This window comes from Pararge aegeria, chromosome 15 (assembly GCF_905163445.1).
Source record: "Pararge aegeria chromosome 15, ilParAegt1.1, whole genome shotgun sequence".
Classification (NCBI taxonomy): Eukaryota; Metazoa; Arthropoda; class Insecta; order Lepidoptera; family Nymphalidae; genus Pararge; species Pararge aegeria.
In genome coordinates this window covers 3,933,136-3,953,241 of record NC_053194.1, presented here as the reverse complement: position 1 = coordinate 3,953,241, position 20,106 = coordinate 3,933,136, and the positions used below count along the sequence as shown (strand labels likewise).

The 20,106-nt window shown below is 36.3% G+C and overlaps 4 protein-coding genes across 4 annotated transcripts; 1 reads left to right on the top strand and 3 right to left on the bottom strand.

Moving 5' to 3' along the window:
• Nucleotides 1-967: 967 nt before the first annotated feature.
• Nucleotides 968-2,030, bottom strand: LOC120629896 (BTB/POZ domain-containing protein KCTD12). Its single transcript, XM_039898973.1, is given in 2 exon segments — nucleotides 968-1,958; nucleotides 1,960-2,030. Coding segments are annotated over 2 exon segments (831 nt in total). The 3' UTR covers nucleotides 968-1,198.
• Nucleotides 2,031-3,602: 1,572 nt separating this feature from the next.
• Nucleotides 3,603-5,813, top strand: LOC120629972 (protein ALP1-like). Its single transcript, XM_039899069.1, has 2 exons — nucleotides 3,603-3,987; nucleotides 4,862-5,813. The coding sequence occupies exons 1-2, from the start codon at nucleotides 3,704-3,706 to the stop codon at nucleotides 5,766-5,768; spliced, it is 1,191 nt and encodes a 396-aa protein (XP_039755003.1). The 5' UTR covers nucleotides 3,603-3,703; the 3' UTR covers nucleotides 5,769-5,813.
• Nucleotides 4,045-6,274, bottom strand: LOC120629973. Its single transcript, XM_039899070.1, has 2 exons — nucleotides 5,815-6,274; nucleotides 4,045-4,774 (listed from the first exon to the last, which is right to left on the bottom strand). The coding sequence occupies exons 1-2, from the start codon at nucleotides 5,990-5,992 to the stop codon at nucleotides 4,077-4,079; spliced, it is 876 nt and encodes a 291-aa protein (XP_039755004.1). The 5' UTR covers nucleotides 5,993-6,274; the 3' UTR covers nucleotides 4,045-4,076.
• Nucleotides 6,275-7,595: 1,321 nt separating this feature from the next.
• Nucleotides 7,596-20,059, bottom strand: LOC120629804 (acylphosphatase-2-like). The gene is made up of 3 exons (XM_039898858.1): nucleotides 19,823-20,059; nucleotides 19,210-19,319; nucleotides 7,596-8,186 (listed from the first exon to the last, which is right to left on the bottom strand). The coding sequence occupies exons 1-3, from the start codon at nucleotides 19,955-19,957 to the stop codon at nucleotides 8,066-8,068; spliced, it is 366 nt and encodes a 121-aa protein (XP_039754792.1). The 5' UTR covers nucleotides 19,958-20,059; the 3' UTR covers nucleotides 7,596-8,065.
• Between the last annotated feature and the right edge of the window lie 47 nt (nucleotides 20,060-20,106).

The window sequence follows — 20,106 nt, the reverse complement described above, 5'->3', positions numbered from 1 at the left end:
TGACGGGACCGTTCATTGTAAGTATTTGCCGTCGTCTGATGAAATGAAGTTTAACTTGGTTAAATATCTACATGAGAAATTAAATTATGTTTTAACTATTCTCATACTTAGTTCCTAGCAAAATACTAGTCGATGCCCAAGCTTTTGCAAATACTTAAGACAATTTTGCCAAAAAAGTTTACCCCCTAAGTAATATTACCTGGTTCTCAACGCTTCTTACTGAAATGCCGGAATTAGGATCGAGACGCCCAGTTTATTTGATTTTTGACCTTTCAAGCTGTTCCAATGCGAGTTTTAAGGGGTTTGACGATTATTCAACTATGAAACCAACAGATTATTTTATGATCCGAAGCTAAAAATGCTACCCATTAGACCAACGAGTTAGTTATTTGATACAGAGCTGATGAAAATGCAAATTTTTGTGCAAATAATGCAAAACATAATTCCGCCCGTGTGTTAAAAAGTAGACCACGACTGTAAATATTGAAAAAATATTATTCGAGATAAAAACGTCTATTTATAAAAAGTTAACTTAACATTTCAACATTTTGAAACTGTTCTCACGAGTATTATTCTTGTAAAACTAATAAAACAAGATAAAATTGTTCAAGATTTTAAAACTTTACTGAATTTGTGTAGATTCGAAAGCCCAAAATACATCGTAAGGTATCAATTATAATAAAAATCTTTTATAAAATAGATAATACATTAGAAATAGATTTGTTTCAGTAAACCAGATTAGCTCTAAAAAGAGGTAACTTCTACTTTTAATATTTATACATTTATTCTAATACAATTAGGTATGTTTTAACTACTTATCTGATACACGAATATATTTAACATCGATTTATCTACATATCTATATCTATGTGAACATGTCTTTATTAATAATCTTTAAATATATAATAATATTTATCTAGTACGACATACTTAAACGTACCTAGTAATTGTCGAAACGGTTAAAAGTTTTGTTGTCGAGTAAAATATAAGAAGACAAAAGTTCTCGCAAGATTATCTTAAGTTAAACATACAGTTATAAAGAAAAATAATAAATTTCGGTACAAGGTCTGCTATTTACCTCATAGTTGATTTGATATCAATAAGGGCATATCATAAGTGGTTCAGCCATTGATCGCCACTGGTCTCGCACCCCCAAATTTTTACAAGCAGATGTAGTATCACAATCGGCAGGGATTTGTTATTCGCGTACAAACACAAATTCGTTGTAGTGGTTCCAGCGATTTTCCTCGGAGTCGACTCCAGGTTTGAGCTCAGCGGCCCCGCCGGCGGTTCCGCTCCCACAGCTGGCCGTCAGCTTGAATCCTTGCTCTTGTAACATATCAAACGCCTGCTCAATGAACGAATGCTTAAGGAAGAACCGCGAAGTGTACCTGTCCGCCAGCCCGTGGTCAGGGTCGCGAGACTCGTTCAGCGTCTCTCCAAACACGTCGCGACACAGCGTCACTTTCCCACACACCAGAATCCGGGACAACTTGCGGAATTTCACATCAGCGAGGCCGTCGCGCCCGAAAGCAAAACTCCCTCGGTATCCCACGGTGATACAACCCTTCTCGCGGTTCGGCGGCCTCGGGTCAGCGTCTCGGACCGCGCTTTCTAATCCAAGCAGTCTGTAATGCCTAGCTTCCCGCGCTAAGCGTTTGTGCTCGCGGAAACACTCTGGTAAGACGAGACCGCCGTCCCGGAGATAATCCAGGACGTATCTAAAGAGAACGCCGTCGCGGTCGAAAAAGATGCGTCCGCGAGCGTCGCGGGGGTGGTCGAGATCGTGTAAAGCCGTGGCCGGCAGCGAGTCGGGCTCGCGCAACAGCGTGTCCCGCGTGGTTGCATAGTGCACGCCGCCTACGTTCAGCTCCAGGACCTCGGGCGGGGCGTCCGCCATGGCTGGAGAGCGAGGGCGCAGTGCCGCGACTGCGCGCCCCTCTGACCCACTTTCCGCGATCTTCCCCCGCCCGCACCCTCGCCCTCCCATCAATAACACACGCCCGGGTTACTGACTCGGACGTAATCATTTCCTACCCCTTCGTGCCGAACTCTTCGCGGGATGCTTCAAGGTCGACGGCTGTTATTATCAGCAGATGGTTTATTATTCCCGAAATCTTTGAAAAGTTGGTCACAATTACTACGCCAAAAATATTAAGTTTTTGCACTGAATTAAATGAAATATTTATTTTGCTAAATGGGTGAGACAATAAGTTTTTGGAATATAATGTTCAGACATATTTATAATTTATAAAATTTAATTACATCTGTTGATAACAAACTTATATTTTATTAATTGTATAAAATTAAATTGACCTGATATTTATATATATATATATATATATATATATATTTATTTTTCTCATATTAAATCATTGTATTATTTATTATATATTTATCAAAACAACGTTTCAGTATAGTTTGTTTTTTTAATTACTTATTACTTTTATGAAGCAGAAAGATTTAATAGTACTTAGATATAAATTAGCTGAACTATTGAATTCGAAAAACACGCAAATTTAAATATTATTTTCTTTCGTAATTATCGTTGTACTCGTAGTACGATACTTCTCGTCAGTTTTAAATAGAAACAGAAATTCGAGTATTCGCAAGAACGAATTCACTTCCTCCAATAAAATAAACTCCCGAGGTTATTTTTAGCTTTTGATTAAGAGCTTACAATTTGATTCTAAGAAATACCTCTCTTACATACAGGAAAGTCTAATTGCTTTAAACATTTATTAAAGGAAGAGCGCAAAAGCTTGTTATGTGATTTGAATAAAAAACAAAAATAGCAATTTGTTTTTGTTTGTCTATGGCGCCGATTCTGTTGTACCTTACACAAATATGTAAACTGAACTAAATTGTTGAAATAAAATGTTTGCTGTAGATTAAGATGGTAAATATTTTTAGTCTGGTTTAGTTAAGTGATTTAAATATAACGGAATTGTTCCTTCAAAACTTTATTTCTACTGGTAATCTTATTTGTATTCTTGTTTTACTTTAGGGTTGGCTAATCCCACAAAAACACTAGATTGTAGCAGTATTTTGACGATACAAAACGTGGTAAAACTGGTTAGTTTAAAGCCAAGGAGGTTCTTCCAACATACACTTCACATAGACCAAATTATATATCTAAAGTTTCGTCTATTAAAGAATTCGGATTAGGCACTCCGGGTTAGGCACTTATGTCAGCTCCCGTGCCAAAGAGAGCACGTAAAGACGTATTATGTGGTAATTGCCGTAAAGCCCACCTAACCGCATAGGAGCATCACGGTGGGTCTACGCTCTAAAATCGTCTTAGCTGTAAGAGAAGTGGCCTGTGCCGTGCGACGGTAACGGGCTGCGGATGACGATGATGAGGATCTTCTAACTAGTTTTAAAGACAGAGAGATTTTGCACGGCATCGCACCGAAAAGCTTCTATAAAACTGAAGTAATTAGGGTAACCTTGAACTTATTAAATATATTAAAGCAGAGTAAGATTTAATAAAAATTTACTTACTTACCTTTAAATCTGCAATATCAGCACTCACTATAGGAACCTTAAAACCCTACTAATCCGTACTAATATTATAAATGTCAAAGTAAGTTTGTTAGGCCGGGTTCCCACTATGCCGGACCGGCAGATCTGCCGGAAACCGGACACCGGACAGAGTGTTCACATTTAAAGCACCTCAGTTGAATTTGGACCTGTGCCCACAATGGACGACGAAATTGTTGTGTTGTGGTGGTGGTGGTACAGAAGGCAAAATAAAAGAAGAAAGTATTGGGTACATCCTATTTTACGGGAAAGATTTACACTAGGGACATTTGAAACATTGATGGGTGAACTTAGAAGTGACGGATCAAAGTTCTTCAATTATTTTCGAATGACAACAACCACTTTTGACGATTTACTGGGACGACTTTCACCAGGCATAAGAGTACGAAATACAAGTTTTAGAGAATGTATTTGCCCAGAACAAAGATTGGCCATTTGTTTAAGGTAAAGTGTGTGTGTGTGTTCTTTTGACAATAAATAATTATTAATTAAAAATGCAAATTAGTCACTTAAGTATTTATTTGTACTCAAATTTAAAACCCTTCAAAATCTAAATATTCTGACTCTTGGGAGTATATGGAATGAGTAGATGCTGTTGGCGAAACTGGATTCACTGGAATTTGGGAAGAAGTTGATGGTATAGGTGTTGTAGAGTATCCAGAGTGTTGATCTTGCGTAGGTGTCGCCTGTTGATTAGGATGTGTGTAGTATCCAGAGCGAGTATACTGATCTGGTCCGGTCATCTGATTATAATGACGCCAATGTCCGTAATTCTCTCTCTCATAATTCCTACTTTTAATTTTTTGCAACATTGTCAGGACGCTGGCTTGAAATTCTAAAGTCTCTTCGATAGTTAAAGTGTTCAAGACTGGTATAATGCCTTTGAAAAAAGAAAGATGATGGTTTTCTTTTTCTGGGTTCATTCTGGAATCCAAAAACTTTGACATCTTCTCATTTACTTCTTTATTATCAATTGTTCTTTTATCTTTAATTAAAGATGAACGAAAATCTGATTCCATGCCTACTTCAGTCTCGGTTCTTGCTTTTTTTGAACCCGACTCATGAGGCGGTCGAGGTTCGGAGACCTTTTTCAAAAACATTAATTGCTCGTGATATAAATAATTTCGTGTCTTTTTGGCCGAAGATCCAGATTTAGACTCATCTTTTTGTTTTTTCACCGTCTTAAGCCATGAATCTCGTATATTATTCCATTTAGTTGAAACCAGTTTTCCTGAAATAAATAAAAAAATATCAGAATTGAATTTATTTATTGGTGACATATAATGTAATATGTAGTAACAAAATATACTTTTTTCAGATATTTAGCTTCAGGATGTTCATTCAAAGAAATACATTACTCATACAGAGTAGGCGTTTCGACAATAAGTAAAATAATAAAAGAAATGAGCAACGTCATTTGGGAAAGCCTACAGACAGATTTTCTTAAGCTGCCTGATACTGAGAGAGAATGGGAGGACATCGCTTTAAGATTCGAAAGAAAAGCCAACTTTCCTCACTGTATTGGAGCAGTAGATGGCAAACATATTAGAATTTTGAAGCCAGCCAAGAGTGGTTCTATGTTCTTTAATTACAAGGAATATTATTCTTTTGTATTAATGGCAATTGTCGATTCAGAGTACCGATTTATTTTTATCAGTGTGGGCTCGTATGGCAAGGAATGCGATTCCACTATATTAAAGGATAGTATATTTTGGAAAAAAATCAATGATGGTACTTTAAATGTACCAAAGCCTCGACCACTTCATACAAACATGCACGAGGAATTACCGTTTATACTAGTTGGCGATGAAGGCTTTGCTTTAACACCTAATCTCCTACGTCCATATGGAGGTACACATTTGAATAATGATAAAAAGATTTTTAACTATAGATTAAGTCGAGCACGAAGGTACGTTGAGTGCGCTTTTGGTATTCTAGCAAATAAGTGGCGAATACTCCATCGGCCTATAGATCTGAACGTAGACACAGCAATTAAAGTAATTAAAGCTTGTACAGTCTTACATAATTTTGTTAGAGAAAAAGACGGTATAAATTTTGAAAGTTACCAAAATATAGAAAATGGACAAGAACAAGAAACGAGACCCGTGGATCGAAATGGGTCGACTCGAGGTGGCCCTAATGCCAATGCTATACGAACAGCATTTACTAATTATTTTGTTTCGGATATTGGTTCCGTTCCGTGGCAGGCAGCAGCTATAAATTAAAATTTGTGAATGCATTTTTATCAATAAAAATATTTAAAAAACTCACCGTACTGTTTTCTTTCTTTTTCTTCCAGTTCATCGAAGTTTGGTTTCAGTATTAAACATACTTCACGCCATGCTGCTAACTTTAAGTTTTTGTCTTTATAGACATCTTCGGTCTTGTCCCACAGAACAGGTCTCTCTTGGACAAGCGTAATTAAAGTTTCTATTTGTATGTCGCTCATGCTACACGTCTACTTTACTCAGAAAATGCGAGCCGAATGAAGTGCGGGGAGAACGGGCGGGGCGGGGCGGGGAACGCGGGTCGAACTGGTTCACATTATTCCGGTCCGGTGATTTTGCCGGCATTTTGTAGTGACAAAACGCTCGGTAAAAATGCCGGGCTCGGCGAAAAAGCCAGACTCGGGATCATGTGAATAGCTTCATACAATTTGTACCGCCACTAGGCCTTCCGGCAATTTTACCGGACCGGGAGATCTGCCGGTCCGGCATAGTGGGAACCCGGCCTTACGCTTTCACGCAAAAACTACTTAACCGATCCTCATGAAACTTTGTACACATATTCTTGGAAGTGTTTGAAGTAATATAGGATACCTTTTATCCCGACATTAAGCTCGTTTCCTTAGGGAGAGGGGATGAGTGTTTGACGATTTTACACCATAACTCCGATAAATTATAACCAATTTAAATAATTATTTTTGTACTATAGAGGTTATAATATGTGCTTAATTTTCCCCAAACTTTGTGTAGATCTGAATGTGGTTGGAGATAGAAGACAGAACTCCTCATTTAAGGCTTAGCTATACTGAATACTTTATTTTTTTTTTAGATCTACAACTAAATTTTATGCCACATCAAAAAACAAAATCAAACGCAGACGAAGTTGCGGGCAACAGCTAGAAAAACAATAATTTATTCCTAAATAAGAAAAACATTAATAAATAGTTTAAGAGCGATATTTACACTAGTACTCTATAACAGTCTACTTCTGGACTAAAGGCCTCTCCCAACGGGCGGGAAGACGTATTTATGGCAGTAGTTTAAAACAGGATAAATTAAAAAAAAAATCGACATAAAGAGGTCGACAACTTATGGTTGTCACACAGAAAACATGAAGAATAGAATAGAGAAAACTTATTGCACATACGAATAGAAAGCTAGGTGAAGACCATTTTGGGATCACACTGTACCTATTGTTGTGTAGACTATAAGTTATATTTTAATTTTAGTGTGTGTATGCCCGTATATCCAAATAAAAGTTTAGTTCTTCCTTTATTCTTACATAAGACAAGGTATAATATTCATTAGTGGCTTTTAAAGTTATTTTTTAAAACGCTTTCTATGCATTTGTTAGTTCGAAACGAGGGTCTTTGATTACAACCTTGAGGAATAAAAGTTACGATTTAATCTCCTTCTGAGTGGATGTAACGAGACCCGACCTTTTTCATGCAAATAAGATAATGAAACAAAAACATATTCCAACATTCTGTATTCAGATAAAAGAAACACCGCTGGACGCGTATAACATAACATGGGTAAAAATAATATCACATTGGGGACTTTGACGGCCGATTGGCGCAGTGGGCATTGACCCTGCTTTCTGAGTCAAAGGCCGTGGGTTCGATTCCCACAACTGGAAGATGTTTGTGTGATGAACAGAAATGTTTTTTCAGTGTCTGAGTGTTTATATGTATTTTATCAGTATTTATGTATATTATCCATTGAATAAATATTCATCAGTCATCTTAGTACCCATAACACAAGCTACGCTTACTTTGGGGCTAGATGGCGGTGTGTGTATTGTCGTAGTATATTTATTTATTTGAAAGTCGTATTTTATGTAACTATTACTAAGAACCCTAAACAAGAAGCGTAGGAAATACGAGGGTATCAGAACTTATTTGTTCAATTTATAGTTTCATATAAGCGTGCTATTGACGTCATTAGTCACTGGCGACTGGATAAAGGCAATGCTGAACCAAACTGTGGATACCACATCTATGTTGGTAAAGCGTCCAATCAAAACTTGCTCTACTCTTGCGCGTCTTATGATTGGCCGTTAATTTGCACGCAACCATGGACGTAGGTTGGACAGCTTGGTATGGCCTTCTCAGCTTAACTCCAGTAGGGATAGCATGCCCGCCACGAGAAAAATATGTCCATCGATTATCTCAATAAAAAAATACGAGTAACGGTTAGAGATAATTATCACGTGCCACGCATGCTAGTCATACAGGATGATAAATACCATCGACTGCTAAATTGTTTTTTTTGTGTCTTAAAAGATATAAGGAAAACTAATCGTCACGCCTGATATCGAAACTTTGGAAGGTGTACTCGGTTATATCCTTGTTGTTCTTAAACTCCGCTTTGTCGATTTGACTGCTCGGACTGCCAGTTGTCTTCAACCAGTGCATCCTGTGGGGGAGAAAGAGAAGTCAGGCACAAGAGATAGAGTTTACGCTTTTAATCGTTTCTTATTACAATAATGTCGAATGAATTTAAGAAAATATTATTATAGAAAGTACCTCTCCCAACAGTTGTGGAACAACAGTTTATCATTACAACGAATACTGTGATATCCAATCGGCATAATACCGCCTTTCCACCTGAAGCGTGCCAAGTACAAAAGTTGAGAGGCTTAGTAGCAACAGCATAGTTTTGTCACAAGAGTATATAGATGAACAATCTTAAACTAAAACAGTAACTATAAAGCTATGATAGTTAAACCATACGATAAAAATCAGTCAAGAGTATATCAGGAAAATCGTATTTTAATCAAAAAATGAAAACGCTATAATGGATAGGCACAGCATTATCGGTCAGTTCTTATGAGTTTTGGCTTAATAAGAAAGAAGTTCATTCATACTTGAACAGATGCTATTAGCTGAAAATTTCATGCTCTTCAAACAACTCATATAACTTCGAACTTTTAACGAATGCCGTAAAACTTGCATTCTTTAACAGAATTAAGTTACGACTTACGATGAAGACCTGCCCAAAGTTCTCATTAGCCTTGAGATAGGCGTGAACGTAATGCTCGCCATTAAGGCATTTTCATTATGAAAGAGGGTGCGGGCGAGGGGGTCAAGGGAAATCTTTTTCCATTACATTTAGGTGCGAGGCCGGGAATCTCTTAGGGCAAATTCAATTTGAGTGTGACTTGGACGTTACATTAAAAAAACTACAAGCAACGAATTTTTTACTAGTCCGCGATGAATAATGGAAGAACGATGTTTGGTGTAAAAATCGAATGTTTCCGTTAGCCCTTGGGAATTTCTTTTTGGAATGTTTTTCCAGGAGACAAAGTACTCAGCCTATGTTTATCTCCGTTGTTGCAACTAGCACTATGCCAAAATCAAATTGATTTGTTGCATAGTTAGGATTCCGCTCATTCATTAGGTCAATTTTCAATTCATTTATTTATTTCTTTCATGTATAGCAGACAATAGAGTAGATGAACATGAAGCCCCGTCAGGGCATTGCAATATGGATGAAATTATTTTAAACTTTTTCTTTTATAATATTATTAAAGTTATTTTCTGCAGGTAAGAAAACAAAATATCGTTAAATTTTTAATTATGTTGCATAAATAGGAGCTTAAAATAATTTCAATTTTTAATTTTAATTTTTGGCATGAATATTTGTTTGTTATGGGAATTTTATCATAAAAATGTCAGAGCGTTATTGAAGCACTTGTTTATTATTGAACTCTTTATTTGTATACCACAACATTTAAAATATAACAAAAACAGAAACATCGAAAGAAGTAGTAATACAAAAGGCGGCCTTATCGCTTAATAGCGATCTCTGCCAGGCAACCTTAGAATTAGGAAAAAAAGAAGAGGAGAATAGACTGCTGGTGGTACAAATATTAAAATACATACATGCAAATAACTACATGCTAATACATAAACTAGTGTGCACAAATAGATAGTTGTTTGTGTGATGAACATTAATGTTTTTCAGTGTCTGGGCGTTTATCTGTATTTATGTAAAATATTCATCAGTCCAGCACCCATAAAACGAGCTACGCTTACTTTGGGGCTAGATGGCGATGTATGTATTGTAGTAGTATATTTATATTTATTTATTCAGTTATAATTTGATGGCCGATTGGCGCAGTTTGCAGCGACCCTGCTTTCTGAGCCCAAGGCTTTGGGTTCGATTCCCACTACTGAAAAGTGTTTGTGTGATGAAAATGAATGTTTTTCAGTGTCTGGGCGTTTATCTGTATTTTATAAGAATTTATGTAAAATATTCATCAGTCATCTTAGCATCCATAACACAAGCTACGCTTACTTTGGGGCTAGATGGCGATGTGTATATTGTCGTAGTATATTTATAATTATTTATTCAGTTATAATTTATAATGGTCAGATATTTTGCTGGATAATGTCATTTTAGTTTTTGCGATATATATATACTTACATTTTAAACCTCAAATTAAATAAAAATTAATATAAATGAAATTATATATAAATTCCATTTCCCCTATAACCACCTTTAGAGCCAAATAATTGAGATTGTTATGGCTACTGAAATATTATGTACTATCGTAATAAGGCCTTAACTGTTGATAGCGTCTTAAGTGTTAGTAATGTTGTAATCACTCGGTGTTGAAGTATAGTTGAACAATCTTTATCGTCATCATCATCATATCAACCAATTATCGGCCCGATACATGGCAAAATGAGAATGGGTTAAAGCCGTTCTCCACCACGCTGGCCCAGTGCGGATTGGTGGACTCCACACACCTTAGAGAACATTATGTAGAACTCTCAGGCACTCAGGTTTCTTCACGATGTTTTCCTTTACCGTTGAAGCAAGTTAAATCTTAAAACGCACATAACTAAGATAAGTTAGGGGTGCGTGCTGGGATCCGAACTCGAACCCTCGAAAGCAAAGTACTACCAACTGGGATATCACCGGAACCATCTTATTCCTCGACAACTTTCAGCAAATGAGTCGCGTTATGTCTTATTGAGCTGTCGTACATACAAGAATCAAAGTCTAAAAATGAAAAAGAAGGTGGGGAAAGGTGGGTTAGATACGTCGTGAGTTTTTATGTGAAAAATCTATTGGCACCTTCGTTCAATCATAGCCGTCACGGCAAATGGCGCGATACTCCGGTATGCCGGCATGCCATGATGCCCACTCTACTTACGATATTAACTTATTTTAGAATGATATTATGTAATTAAATTAATTAATAAAATAGAATAATTTCGCAAACGACATTGTATTTTTTTTAATAATTTTGATGTTTTACATCTGCCGGGCTTACCGTGACGACTTATTTTTTATTATCTTTACATAGTATAAAACGAAGTCGCTCGCGCTTTTAATAATAATAATAAATGCTTTTAATTCAGGCCAAATACCCATATGACAAAAATTACAAAAATTAAAACAAAAATACAAAAAATACTGTGAAAAAAATACAAAAAATTAAAAACAATAGTAAAATTTCAAATAATAAATTAAAAATTTTAAACCTGGCAAAGGGTTGTAATGCAATCATCAGCTTATATATAGAATGTATGCATATTATAAAAAAGAGAAAAAAAAAAAGATTTTTAATGTGATGTGTAACAAGATAGAGTTGGTACTACGGAATAGTGGTGTTAATCACTCCAAACTTCCCAAAATTGCACCCGGGCGATCGCTAGTTATAATTGATTCATTTCTAACTTCGGCTAAACAATTCTCGGATAGATTGCAAAATTTAATGTATCTTAGGATTATCAGTTACTTCAAAGTTCCAATTATGGGCGCCGCAGCTGATGCCTTTCCCACATTTACTACCTAATAGCGACATTATGCTCATGTTATGACTACTAAAGAATTACGGACTTTTAGCATCATTAAGCTTGGGCGTAACAGCTGTCTGGAACTATCTTGCCAATACGACCCTAGATTCACAGTCATGTACACGCATATCTATAAATTATATATCCCTACCAATATTATAAATGTGAATGTAAGTTTGTTTGTTACGCTTTCACGTAAAAACTACTGAACCGATCATCATGAAACTTTGGAAACATATTCTTGGAGGTAATAGAAGTAATATAGGATATTACTTCTTTTTATTCTGAAATTATGCTCAGTTCCTTTATAAATAATAAATAAATATACTACGATAATACACACATCGCCACCTAGCCCCAAAGTAAGCGTAGCTTGTGTTATGGGTACTAAGATGACTGATGAATATTTTTATAAATTATATATACATAAATACTTAGAAAATACATATAAACACCCAGACACTGAAAAACACTTAATGCTCATCACACAAACATTTTCCAGTTGTGGGAATCGAACCCACGGCCTTGGACTCAGAAAGCAGGGTCGCTGCCCACTGCGCCAGTCGGCCGTCATTCCTTTGGGAGAGGTGATGAAAAAGTTTGACGATTTTACACAAGGACTATATAAAAATTGATAGAAATGCTCTTCTTTAACCTTTAGCATATAAATAAGTCAAAGTCAAAGTCAAAAATATCTTTATTCAATTAGGCCCATAGGCGGCACTTTTGATGCGTACATAAGAATTACACGGTAGTGAAATGATGGCGATAACTACATTCGTAAACTTAAAACTAAAGCTTCGAGGGTTCCAAATGCGTCCTGGTCTAAGAAGAAGCCCACAACAAACTTAGCCGGGTGTTTTTTTTTGTTATCACCATCTCACAATGTCATTTTAAATTATTAGAAGAGCAACCTGGTTAGAGCAATAATTTACACCCAAGCTTTTTTATCGTTTACGTAGTCCTTTATAGTATAATAGGACTTTTCTATAAGCTTACGTTTAATACAAAACTTTTAACTTTTTAAGACATCTCCATCAACATCTAAATCAAATAACAATGCGATTTCGATTCGTCCTATAACGACTACTATTTTTTGTAAGTTTTAGGAGGAGCTGAGACTGGTCAGACAGTTCTTTTCAGATATTGTTTATGCAAATAGTTTTTTTTTTTTTTTTATAAGAATACACAACTTAAAAATTTCAGTAAAACTACACCTAAATTAAATGTGTCTCAAAAAATAAAAACAAACGCAGACGAAGTCGCGGGCAACTGCTAGTATTAATATATATATAATTTACATATATATTTTACACGTGTGTATTTATATACAATATACATATATTTTTTTAACCTCCTAAACTTTTTGGCCACACTCGTTTTTATCGCACGTCCGAAGGTTGGCTGGTAGAAAATGCTTTGGCATTAACTCCTTGCCTTTTGTAAACCGTTTTTTTTTGTCTGTGCAATAAAGTGAATAAATAAGATTAATCTTTATTTCAATAGTTCAATTTCCTTGCCCACATTTTATTATTATTGCATTTTATTAAACAAATAAGTATAGAGATAAAATAAAATAAATAAAATAAATATACTACGACAATACACACACGGACATCTAGCCCCCAAAAAAGCGTAGCTTGTCTTATGGATACTAAGATGACTGTTGAATATTTTTATGAATAACATACATAAATACTTATAATATGCATATAAACACCCAGACACTGAAAAACATTCATGTTCATCGCACAAACATTTTCCAGTTGTGGGAATCGAACCCACGGCCTTTGACTTCGACCGTCATAGTAGTAGCAAAGCTTTTTGTGACAATACTCGTCCGAGGAACTACTATCTTGCTTATTTCTGCCGCTTAGCAGCATTGTTGCAATGCTGTGCTCCGGTGAGAAGGTGCCGGTGTAATTACAGGCACATGAGGTTTAACATCTACGCTTTAGGTTGACGCGTGAACAAAACATGGTGAGGAAACCTCCTTGCCTAAGAGTTCTACGTAATATACTCAAAGGCGGGAGAATTCGCACTTGGACCCTTCCTTCTGAGGGGAGACCCGTGTTCTGTAGTGGGCCGGTAATAATGATGATGAAAATGTTTTCTTTGCCAGATTTTCGAAAAACTAGTAAAACATAATCTGTAATTGCTTGAAACGCACATAACTCGAAAAGTTAGAGGTGTGAGCCGGAGATCGAAGACGGTCCCGTTGAAAGGAAAGCCCTAACCATTTAGCTATTACGGCTTAGATAATATTATGACTTGGTGCACTATGGCCAACATCCTTCTCGTTCTAACAGGCGACCTTCTAATGAAGTGGGCCGGTATTGTGATGATGCTTAAGAAGATCTTTCAGTTGGAGAATTTCACAATTTACAAAGGTTCAAAATTCAAAATTCATTTATTTCAAGTAAGCCTACGTTATAAGCACTTTTGAAACAAGGTTCGGAAAACAGATTCTACAGAGAAGTGCCGGCCGGCAAGAAGCTGAGTAGTTGCTCTCTTTCAACATCAACATTTACAATCATTTTTCTATATTGCGGGTAGATGAGAGCGAAGCTGGCTGCTTTCAATCTACCTTGTCATTAAGAAATTCATCAAATGTATAGGTTAATTTTAATCTCACTTTCTTAAGCGATGAAGGCAAACATTGTGAGCTAATACAAATAAAAAAATAATCGAAAAAAGGATTTTGATAGGGTAGTCAAGAGTTCCGAAATAGTCCAGCAGTATAATATTTTCAATAGCCATTTATGCATGGAAACCCGTCTGAATAGTTCAGCAAATGCATTCATACCAGCTCCTCATTAGAGAAAAGCGGATGCGCGCGAATAGATTTGAAATGTATGACCTAGGCCAGCTCGCTACGGCTACTTTGTTGTTGGTATTACGCGACCTAGAATCATTTCGAAATGTTACTATGTGCCCTGGTGTTTACGATTTCTGACTTCTGATGGAGTGATGATATTTTCAGATAAGAGCGTGAAACTGGTTATTTTCGTTAAGTACGTTTTTTGACGTTGACGATTTTAATCAAGAATGTGTTGTTAGGGTAAAACCATTTGCGTTTCTGTTTCACGGATATGTCTCAGAGACAGTACATGTAAAGCGAAGCAGTATTTTTTCGGTTTTCATTCACACGCTGTGTAATTGCAGTAAGTATTGACGGAGCAAGCAGTTGGTCCACAAACCATCGTCTATAACAATTGGCGGCAGAAATAGAAATATCATTGAAATTGGGCACAGAGATAGATTATCGTCTAGAATAACACATAGCTTAGAGATGGTTCTCGTGGGACAGATTTGTGATGGTATTTTACTGAGCAAGAGATTGCCATTATTTTATATTAAATACTAGTTGTACCCAGCCCGCTTCGCCGGGCTAGATTTTCCTTTATTTTATTTAGACAATAAACTTACATCATTCAATTTTTAATTTAAGTCTCATAATATATTAAATCATTTATTTCTCTCCGTACTCATTCTCTTCTATTCTCTTCTCGAGCGGGTGAAGATCATTATCTACACCCATGTGCACCCCACAAAAGAATATCATCATAGTAAATAAAAGCTGTATTTGACAGTTCAAAAATAGGAGTGCTCCGATCGTCACCAAACTTACTCGCCAGTTCAATCCGGAGATTCCCTGAAAGTTACAATCAAATCGGTCCAGCCGTTTAGGAGCCTATACGGAACATACCCTCACACTTTCTCTTTTATATATATAGATTAGTAGTTCAGGGGTTAGAGAAATGGTTAAAAAAGGGGGGTTAGGTTAGAAAAAACTGTAATACATTCAAGCAAACCAGCTGGCACTTTGACGGCCGAATGGCGCTTTCTGAGTCCATGCCCGTTGGTTCAATTCGATCAACTGGAAAATATTTGTGTGATGAACATGAATGTTCTTCAGTGTCTGGGTTTTATCTGTATAGTATAAGTATTTATGTATATTATGCATAAAAATATTCATCAGTAATCTTAGTACCCATATCACGAGCTACGCATACTTTGGGGCTAGATGGCGATGTGTATTATCGTAGTATATTTATTTATTAAATAAAATATTTATATTAAATCTTCTAGTTTAAAATAAATTAATGCCATTGTAAAAAGCTATATTCTCTTAATAAACGGAAAATGCCATCGCTAACAAAGACAGTCACGAACGGTTCGTAACATTTTCAACAATGAAAGCTACTTTTGACAATAGGCAATTATCGCAAGCCGTTCACGAGCACTCTACTTTGCGTAACAAATCTATTTTATAGTAATGGTTATCAGAATATTACTTGTAAGGCTTTAATAACACTTTCAAGCACCTTTTAAGATGATATAAAATTAATAAAATCTCCAGTACGAGTTATTAAAATTTAAGGGTAGGCTTTTTATAACTCCTACAAAGCCTGTCCTTAAGTTTTTTATGACACGTACTGGAGATTTTTTAATTTTATATTATCTGCCCGCTTAGTGCATACCCTGTATGCACGCCACTGATTTCAAGTGTCATGATATAAAACTGCGTAATCATTCCGAGGTTACCCAACAGTACCACAGACTGCGAATTAAGTTTTTTTTTTTGGAAAACCACTAAGAATTTCGACGGGTTGCCTTCTTGGTTGAAAACCCCAATGCCTTTCATTTAATTCCCTTATATCGACATTAAGACCTAAGTAATTTTATCATAACTGCTACACGTGAATTTTTCACAAAGGTCTGTGAACTTAACTCACAGGCTTTATGTTCTTCGTTATCGTTCAATTTCCTTTGGCTGAATTTATGCCCCCCATAGGAAAATGCTTCGTTTATGCATTAGCAAAGGTATTTCCACAAATTTTCAGAATTGTTTGTATGGAACTGCCAAAGCTAAACGGGTACACCCATTCGGGTGAATTCTCAAAACCACTGCCGTATGTCCCTCTTGTTATTGTGAGTGTACCCCTATATACTGAATTCATATGCGTAACTCTTTCGAGTGATGTATAAACAATGCAGATTTGTGTGATAGCAGCAATCACGGTTATTTGCTGTCATTTTATGTAGAGTTTCGTTTTCTGTCTCCAAAATTCTTCATCAGATCTATATACGAAATTTAAATAGGACCATTTTGGAATAAACCCCTTTCGAACGAAAAAATTTATGAAGGAGATACATACATTAAAAAAAAAACATCTGTATTTATATATAACCTCGTCTTTAGAGAACGGTTCGCCCAATAAAAATTGTGACTCGTATACGTAGTCTTTTAAAAACAAACGAAGTACTGAGGGAGCTCACAAAAATCCGCAAAAAGTCGAAAACTGAAACATGCCATTTTCAACGGAGCAAATGAGTTCAGTTCAGCGCCGTTCTATTCAGCGTGGATTCATTTCCTGCTATCGTCCAATCGCACGGATGTCAATGAAAGGATCGGAGTTTTTTCCGTGGAAGTTATATAGACAACACAGCTACATATAAGCCACGCTCATTTCGAGCTGCTACTGCGATTCTGTGTGCACTGAGTATAGAAAAAATAAATCCAGAGCTAGTTAGGCTAGCCAACTTTTAAAAAGAGAACATTTATCTGATATCAGAGCGAGAGAGAGTAAATAAGGAGAAAAGGAGACGACGATAGCGCCGCTTTTTTCTCCTTATCTCTTAGTGGTTTAAAACTCAGTTTCACTTACGGAGTTATGCGAAAATGCTTGGTAATGCTTGGACGGTGAAGGAATACCTTTTGTGCCTAACAGTTCTTCATAATGTTCTCAAAGGTAGGTATGTGAAGTCTACTGACCCTATCCTTGTCATTCTGAGTTGACTTTCGTACCCTGTAGTGGGCCGGTAATAGGTTCAAAATGATGGTGATAAAATAAACAGCGCCATCTTTAAAGAAATATACTTATATATAGTACAATAGACAACTGGAAAATGTTTGTGTGATGAACATGATGGTTTTTCAGTGTTTGGGTGTTTATATGTATATTATAAGTATTTATGTATATTATTCATAAAAATATCCATCAGTCATCTTAGTACCCATAACACAAGCTACGCTTACTTTGGGGGCTAGATGGCGATGTGTGTATTGACGTAGTATATTAAATTATATATATTTTTTTAAAAAGGTTATTTATTTTATGTATTTTACACATTCAACTAATATTAAATTAACGTGTTGACGCGAGCGTGACTGATGGCGGCAGCGTTAAAGAACTTCCGACACTAGAGGATTCAACATAATATTACAATAGTAAACTGTAAAATTTTCGGGTTATGACAATGGGGGCTTTTTTATAGTAATTGACTGACTAAGCCGACGGCCCACTTGCTGTTAAGTGGAAACTACAACAACTACAACCGAAATGGAGAAGCGTTGTGGGTTTATTCTCAAAGCCCCTTTTTTCCTGTGAGAGGATGTACTTCGCAATGGGAACTGCATAGGATGTGTACTGTGTGACCTTTAATTATCTCCCTCAGCCTATGTTGCAAAACTCGTCATTATTTCATTGTGATCGCCATTTTGTAATTTTTTAATTGTATATTAAGTAGATTAGTTTCGGCTTATTTTACTAACTACATATTCGCAAAACTATATAGCTACTTAAAAAAAAATATACCTTCATATCTGGTGGTAGAGTTGCTATAAAGAGACATATTTGACATTTAAAATGTAGGAGTTTGTTTTTTGTTTAAACGCGCTAATCCCTTAAAGCTGCTACCAGTCAGATTTGAAAAATCTTTCTTGCTTCACATTCATAGCCCCTTTTTTAAGGAAGGTTACAGGCTATTTATCATGTCGCTACGACCCTAAGATCAGGAAATGTACCGGGGCGGCGATGCAATGCGGTGGGTCGACAAATGTATCCCGCAAATCTACTTAGGAGTAGTTTGTACGCAGACGAAGGTCCTACGATAAGGATGTTGAGCCTATTGAGCATTTACTTTGTGAATGCACCAGGTTGTCTAAAAGCGATTGGGCCTTTTGGGAGTTGCCCATCCACAATCAGAGGATTACTGTGCCTCTAACCTTAAAAGCTTCAGTCAAACTATTTGAAGGGTGAGACAGATTTAAGGATGATGTAAATATCCTGAACAATAAAATTGCATCCATGGAAACGGTCCCCACCACAAGATAGTTAGATATTAGGCCCAGAACTTGAATGTAGTATGTTATTCTTTTTTTAATTTTGTAACCACAAACCTTTTTGGCTTTTGCCGCTCATAACACTTTCAGTACACAGGATTAATCCTGAGCCAGAAAGTAGGTCATTACACTAACCGCTAGTTGAACAATGTACTATTTATTGTGTAAGCATCATTACCACATTGATAAAATGTGATAATGTGGTTAAGGTATGGTTATACTACTAATTTTCCTGCCACATATAATTTGGGTACCTTCAAGGCTAGAGTGATTACTAGCGGCATGATGTTCGTCAAGCGCTGGCCTATCGTAAATAAAAAAAAAACCTTATTCACACTAAATGTCTAATCAAAAAAAACACAATGCATACAATTTCGTGGCCTTATGACTACATAGCAATCTCTTCCAGACAACTAATGGCGTAAAACACAGCTCAAGAGAGTATTAACTTATTTTCTTATTAATTGTCTTTACAAAGTAATATAATAAAGTAACTTACATTGATTCTACTTTGTCTGGAGGTCCCTCCATCTGGCCTTCCACAGTGCCCCGAGATGTATTCCTGCACCATCCCTTGAGTGACAACTTATCTGCTTGGCCCTTTGTATACTGGAAAATACCCAAATCAAGAAATATCCTGATTGTCTATCGCACTAATATAATGGTGATAAAATAAAGCTATTTCTCAACATGAACACAGAAAAAAAAAGAGTGAGTTAACTCACAATGGACACTAAAGTCGCTTATGCCTTCTAAGACAAGTGTAGGAAGACCACCTAGATTGTGGACATACGAGAAAGGGTTAGAGAAGTGACTAGCGGCACACTGTCAACTGGTTGGTTATCTCTTAAAGATGTAGAAGAATAATAATTAAAATTTCAATTTAAATACAATCTATGGTAAACAGAAGGCATATGGTAGACTAAAATTCTATAAGTTTCTAAAACATTGTTTCATTGGCCTCTTCTTATGCACTCAATGCAAAATTGTCATTAAACTCAAGGCCATACGTTAACATAATATAATTTATATTCTGCCCTAATATTAGCATAAATCTTGTTAGCATCAAAGGCCTCAATAACATGACTTATAAATAAACCTGCTGTGCATACCTTCCGGAAAAACACTCCTTGCACCCGGCCAAATACTTCGAAGTCTACACTCTTGAGCGCCATAGAGACAGCAGCGGTGCTACAGTCGACCTTTAAACAACCCGTGATTGATGTTAAAAGTAACAAGCGAATCATTAAAGATTTTTAGGATTTCTATTGAAAATTAAGTTTTAGGAATTTAAATTTGTATTTTCGGGACCTGACACTTGAGAGTTTACGAAGTGTCAAACTGTGTTTACAAAGAATAGGGTTCTTTGTATGCGAATCTGTGATAGCGACGAAAT

Coding starts and splice junctions, on each gene's coding strand:
- LOC120629972 (XM_039899069.1), top strand. CDS start 3,704: ATGGACGACGAAATTGTTGTGTTGTGGTGGTGGTGGTACAGAAGGCAA. Junction 3,988..4,861: donor AGATTGGCCATTTGTTTAAG/GTAAAGTGTGTG, acceptor TACTTTTTTCAG/ATATTTAGCTTCAGGATGTT.
- LOC120629973 (XM_039899070.1), bottom strand. CDS start 5,992: ATGAGCGACATACAAATAGAAACTTTAATTACGCTTGTCCAAGAGAGA. Junction 4,775..5,814: donor AAAAGAAAGAAAACAGTACG/GTGAGTTTTTTA, acceptor TATTTATTTCAG/GAAAACTGGTTTCAACTAAA.
- LOC120629804 (XM_039898858.1), bottom strand. CDS start 19,957: ATGATTCGCTTGTTACTTTTAACATCAATCACGGGTTGTTTAAAGGTC. Junction 19,320..19,822: donor AAGGAGTGTTTTTCCGGAAG/GTATGCACAGCA, acceptor GGTATTTTCCAG/TATACAAAGGGCCAAGCAGA. Junction 8,187..19,209: donor CCAGACAAAGTAGAATCAAT/GTAAGTTACTTT, acceptor TCTCCCCCACAG/GATGCACTGGTTGAAGACAA.